Source organism: Etheostoma spectabile, chromosome 2 (assembly GCF_008692095.1).
Source record: "Etheostoma spectabile isolate EspeVRDwgs_2016 chromosome 2, UIUC_Espe_1.0, whole genome shotgun sequence".
In the NCBI taxonomy this organism is placed as follows: Eukaryota; Metazoa; Chordata; class Actinopteri; order Perciformes; family Percidae; genus Etheostoma; species Etheostoma spectabile.
In genome coordinates, this window is record NC_045734.1 from 14680772 (window position 1) to 14686771 (window position 6000).

The window sequence follows — 6000 nt, forward strand, 5'->3', positions numbered from 1 at the left end:
AAAGGAGCTATAAAGATGCACCATCCTGGTTTAGCTAGCCCAAATAAGGGGGCTACTCCAATAAATAATTGGGATTCTTTGGTATAAAGTCACCATATTCACCAATTGCCCCCATCATGAACTTGGTTTAAACATTTTTTAGTCAGTGAAATAAAAATAGGATCACGTTAAAATAAAATTAAAGTCCTGCACTTAACTACTGCTTGATTGTTCTTAGTAAAAGCTGTTAGCTCAAAAAACAAGTAAAAGGTAAAAATCCAAAAAGGATTCACGTCTTATTTCTCAAGGTAAAGTCAAAGAAACAGACAGGATCATCCTCTCAATCCTCTGATGTTTCTAAGCCTTCTTTATTGTTTTCTTTTTTTTAGGGGGAGATTTTTCCGGAAGTCCATACTCCCATCCCCAGTATTCCACATACAACGAATCATGGAGATTTCCTAACCCCAGCTTACTAGGTAGGTGTATCCCATATCTCTGCACCCAGTTCTACTTACCAGAAGTGGATCAATAATTGTATCAATGAATTTCATTTCATTCCACCTCACATCCCAGTTCCAACCTCTCTAATACTCTCTTGTAATAGGCTGTATCTTTCATGCTCCACTGTTCCTTTTTTTTTATTACATTACATTTCTGTCTGTATTGTACCGTACAGTACAATACATCATAGACATACTAATGGTTCTGTAAAAGGATGTTTTAAAAGACTGGCAATTTGGGGTATGAATGGATTGGAAGAAAAGGAAGGGGGTAGGGGGGGGGGAGAGAGCAAGTTCTGGATTTTTATTTTATATGTAGAGGAAGTTGGCTTTGACCACATATTTAAAATTTTTGATATAGTCACCTATACATTAATGATTTAGACCGAACCAAACTGCCACAAGCAGTGATCTGCTGGACTACAATGAGCAGGCAACATCAGTTCATAGCCTATGAATTAATTCACTTTAAAAGGCAATATTACATCAGTCTCAAAAGCATGTTATCAGACAACTTGGCAGCAGAAATATAGAAAAAGTCTTCTGTTAAAAATATTACAATTTATTTTCATGTTGGATTGTGGCTTAAAATGTTTCCTCTACTTTAGCGCTATGAGTCGGTGATTACAATGTGTTCCATCAGTATACAATGTATCACATCATTTTTACTGCACTAGGTGATTTGTTGATTTTAAACTACTGTAGCACACCGCCCCATGAATGACTCTTTTAGTTCTGTATTCTAGCTATATAGTTTAGAGAATATCATAGGTCTAAGACGAAACTGACAAGAGGGCGGGACTCAGAGAAGATGTTGCTATTATCCATGTGCTACTTCAGCACCACAGACAGCGCCATGGATTCATCAATACACAGTAAAGCCACCTACATACACATGATCAGAGGCAAAATCGTGAGGTATAGGGCCAAGCAGAGGCAAAGCGCAGTGCAGGTATACATCATCATTGCTTCTGGCTTTGGTTGCTTGTTGAAAGGTCAGTGACAACAAGGTCAAAGTTTAAATAATTTGAACTTTTAGGGCAGCGCTCAACGGCAATTTTGAGCGGTGTGTTATGCCAGTGGTACCACATTTACTGCAGGTCATGTGTAGGCGCCAAGTTTCTTACTCAAGTAAAAGTCTAAAAGTACTGGTTTCAAAACTACTTAAAGTATACAAGTAAAAGTAATGTTAGGGGAAAAAAGTAGCTCAGTCTGTAGGGAGTTGGGTTGGGGATTCAAGTCCCCGTACTGAACCAACACCATACCAAAGAGACGTACCAAACTGTACCAAAGTATGGAGTGTGGAGACTGGTAGCTGGAGAGATGCCACTTCACCTCTTGGGCACTGCCAGGTGCTCTTGACCAAGGCACTGAATCAATGGCTCAGAATGCTGGTCCAGCTGGCAGCCCACTCAGTCTGACATCTCTCCATTTGTGCATGAGCATGTGTGCCTATTTCAGAACTGTGTGTAGTCATTACTAACAAAACAGAGTGTAAATTGTTATTTCCCCACTGGGGATCAATAAACAGTATAACTTTATACTGAAAGGCATCCCAACACTGTCTTCACTTCTCTGCATCAGATTAAACCTGAGCCAAAAACAGTCAAAGTCATTGTCCATAGGGAGCCATTTTAGGGGTCACATTTAAAGGTGAAACTGTCAGCATGTGACTGTGTAAAGGTCAATAGGTGAGAAGGGTCAGTGCTTTGCCCCTACACTTTCCTCTCCTCACCTCTCATCTCCCCTCCTTCCCTTCATCCCTCTGTCCCCAGTGTTTCAGCAGGATTATGGGTCTCTCCTGGGGACGGAAATCGGCTGCTCCTCCAGTCTCTTCACCAGCCAGGCAGGACAGATGCAAGGTAGGTGGTGAAAGAAAGAAAGAAAGAACACAAGCAAAGAGTATGTGTGATGATTTAAGTACGTGCAGAGGTGCAATGATGAGGAGAAATGATGGATGGGAAAAAGAGGAAGAGACTGTAGGGGAACTTTTGTATGATAAAAGATGAGCGACCACATAATATGAGGACAAGATGCACATTAGTAGGCACCGAAAGGTTTAATATTGAGGGCAGCGGGAAGAGAAAGGAAGGTGGGGAAGAATGAGAGTAGAAGTTACACATGAAAGAAAGAGATATATAAAAAAAAAGAAGCAAAAGGGGAGAAAGGATGTCTGAAGTCTTGACTGAGACTAAATAGTTTGTCAGGCTGGCTTAATGCCTCACTTCCCCAAAGAGCCTCCTGAGATTACCTGGACTGTGGACAGACACAACCTGTCAACACACAGCTGGGCTGATTGATGGAAGTGACAGAGACAGGTGTGTGTGTGTGTGTGTGTGTGTGTGTGTGTGTGTGTGTGTGTGTGTGTGTGTGTGTGTGCGCCTGCGTGCGTGTGTGTGTGTGTATAAAGGTGTGTAAGCGTGGGTTTCCGTGTGTCTTTGGGGTTACAGTATTGAATTGACCTCTTCCCTGTCGAGAGAATAGACTCAAGGGATCAGCAGTAGTAGAGCTGTACTCAGTGTGTCAGTTTAGACTGTCACTTAGTGTGTGTGTGTGTGTGTGTGTGTGTGTGTGTGTGTGTGTGTGTGTGTGTGTGTGTGTGTGTTTGTGTGTGTGTGTGTGTTAGAGAGAGAGAGAGAGAGAAAGAGAAAAAAAGAGTGAAGGTGGGTACTGAAGAGACAAGTGTCAGAAAGTAGACTGAGTTCATCTTATTGGCTGTACACGACAAGGAGACTTTTTTTGTTCATTAGCTTCATCTGCTAATATCATCTCATAATCTTAATCTTAACAGAAAATTGAAGCTGCTCATTTCACATTTTCACTGCACTTCCAAAGTAATTAAAGAATAATTCAGATTTATTACAACCTGGGTCTTATTTTGTGCCATCATTTCTTTCAATTTAATTGAAGAAGTCCGAAGGGGAAAGAAACATGGGTAGAAGCCCGAGACAATCGTACACATTTCAAACATGACCCCAGATTAGCCAAATTCATTTGGAAGAGAAAATATTTGCAGCTCTGAGAAGCATATTAGCATCTCTTAAATTGGGTCACTTATGTTGTAGATTTTTATTTTTTTCAAAATTGGTGCCTTCTAGGCCGAGAAGAGACAGAAAATGTGTTTTTGGCTCATGTGGATGAAAGACACCAAATCCCACAATCCACTTGCCCAATTCCCAAGCCACGCCACCGTTTACAGACATAGACAGACAGTAAGGTAGTCAACTCTTTTATTGTCATTTCAACCATAAACACAAAACAACATTAACGTAAGCTTAACGTCCAAGCCCCAATGGGCGGGTGGAAAACATGCGGAACTATATACCAGGCAGCTGTTTTTAGCAAAAAGCTCGAATAAATCCCCCATACACTTCCTGCTCATATCAGGACCAAATCAAAATCAGGACCAGATAGCAAAAGTTAGCGACTAGCTGGTTAACGGGGTGTAGCATTTAGCTAATAAATAGCTAAAGAGACAGATTTTTCTCTCAAGAGTTGGTGGAGACCAAAACAGACCTCAAAAAGGAGTGAATACTGGACTAACATTTATCAGGTGGCCAGAAACACTTTAAATGAATTCAAAATTAGGCCAAAACTGCAAAAAAGACCCAAGTTGTAATAAACTGAACTCATCATTTTTAGTCTCATTTAAGAGAAATTCAACGAAGATTTGTACCTGTATTCCTTCCAAGGTTCACCGTATTACTACAGTGCAACATCACGGGGGGCAGGCCCTGCTGGCACTGCAACAGCCTCTGCCTACGACCGCCACTGACCCCTCATACTGAGAGAAGCGGAGGAAGAAGAGAAGGAAACGGGGGAGGGATGAGGGGACGGATAGCACCAGCACTGCACAGTACAACCCTGCCTACACACGGACAACAATGAGGATGAAGATTACAAATTTTTGACGTCAGTGAAGTTAAAATTTTCTTTGATTGACACTTAAGTCAACAAACGCACTGCTGGCTGCAACACAGACCAACTGTGTGGGTAGGATATTACTGTGAGGACACAGGCATGGCAGTGTCAACAACTGATAGATATACTGTAGGACTGGTCAGAAGCAAGTGAATTTGGACCCTACCACAATAAATCAAGGCTGGGCTTCTGGTTTTTAACCAATTGTCTACAAATCCAAGAAGTCAGTTCACTGAGTGTGCAGCAGTGATTGGAACTATATTGTGATCTTCTGGGTAAGATGTTGTGTTTTCAGGTTGGGGAAATTTTTGAGGAAATTATTTGAGTTAATGAAAGCAAAATCACTTTTTTCAAACAGTCTTTATAGGCCCCGAAACAATCAAACAATTTTCTATGCTATGCTATGGTGAAGTAAAGACAATCCAATTCTCATAACTTTGAATGACCAAAATCCCCCATATCATTATCATTCTAGTCTCCTTAGATTTAACACATTTTCCCTGGGATCACAATGGTAGATAAATGGGATACCATAACTTTTAATGGTGGTGTTCAGTTTCACGTATCACTAAGCCCCGCCCCCATTAGCTACTGTTGCTATGCCCGTCAAGCTTTCTATTCTCGCACGGCTCCAATGCAGCCGACAAAGACTTCAGTGGCAGATTTACCGTCAAAACTGTAAGGGCTTTTGAAACAATGGATCCTTTCAGACAGAAGTAGACAAAAACAGCATTAGCCAATCTGGCCTATAGTTTAATCTGTCACTACACCTTTGCTCTTCTGTTTTTGATTTGGAAAAAGGCTAGAAGATTCTGCCTCCAATCTGTTTAAATGTAGAGTAGGCTTCTTACAACAGCCCCATGAACACTGCTTCAACATGTGGAGATATCCTGATCTCGACAGGCCAGCCATGCCTAGTTATGGTTGCTAAGCTACAAATGGATAATCGCTGTCTGGGGATGAGGTTTAGCAAACGCTCAATTTCCAGTGGTTGTTGCCAGTTCCCTAAGTGTATCAAAGAACATCTAACATCCACACTTGCATTTGAAGTGGTTTGAATGCCATTGACTGACAGACCTTTCAGTAAAAGCACAGCCTAAACCCTGAGCCCTCTACTATAAAATGAACATGCGTACATGTTCACATCAGACCAAAATCAAATCCACCAGGGATGGTTATTGTACAGGAAGGTGCTATCCTACCTCCATAGCCAAGATTTAGTCCTGATCAAGAGCTATTTATAATGGGAGGAGACACAGAGTAATATATTGAGAAGCTTTTCTGCGCTGCGCTCCGTAATGAGAGTGAACGCCTGTAATGATTTATAATATGTGTCACGCTGTTGTGCTAGAATAGTGATAATGATGATGATGATGATGACGATGCAGTGAAATATGAAATCTTAAAAATTTTCAATATGAAAAGAAGTCTGTTTATAAATATCAGATTGCGATTTTCCTGTTTATAGTTTGTTGCCTGGTATCAGTTGACACAGGTGCCATTGAACAAGACGCCATTTTTATCTGCTTCCTGAATACTGATAAGAAGAACAGGGAAGCAGGGCTCTCTTTCTCTCTCTCTCTCTCTCTCTCTCTCTCTC

At 41.1% G+C, this 6000-nt stretch overlaps 1 protein-coding gene across 3 annotated transcripts in view; it reads left to right on the forward strand.

The window, feature by feature from the left end:
* Window positions 1-6000, forward strand: part of pax5 (paired box 5) — a 54040-nt gene that overhangs the window by 46961 nt on the left and 1079 nt on the right. For all 3 annotated transcript variants that reach the window (XM_032539775.1, XM_032539786.1, XM_032539793.1), the window contains exons 9-11: window positions 369-455; window positions 2255-2341; window positions 4172-6000. The exon at window positions 4172-6000 is cut by the window's right edge and continues 1079 nt beyond it. In XM_032539775.1, the coding sequence (XP_032395666.1) occupies window positions 369-455; window positions 2255-2341; window positions 4172-4254 (257 nt within the window). In that variant the 3' untranslated portion in view covers window positions 4255-6000. The remainder of the gene's footprint in view (window positions 1-368; window positions 456-2254; window positions 2342-4171) is intronic.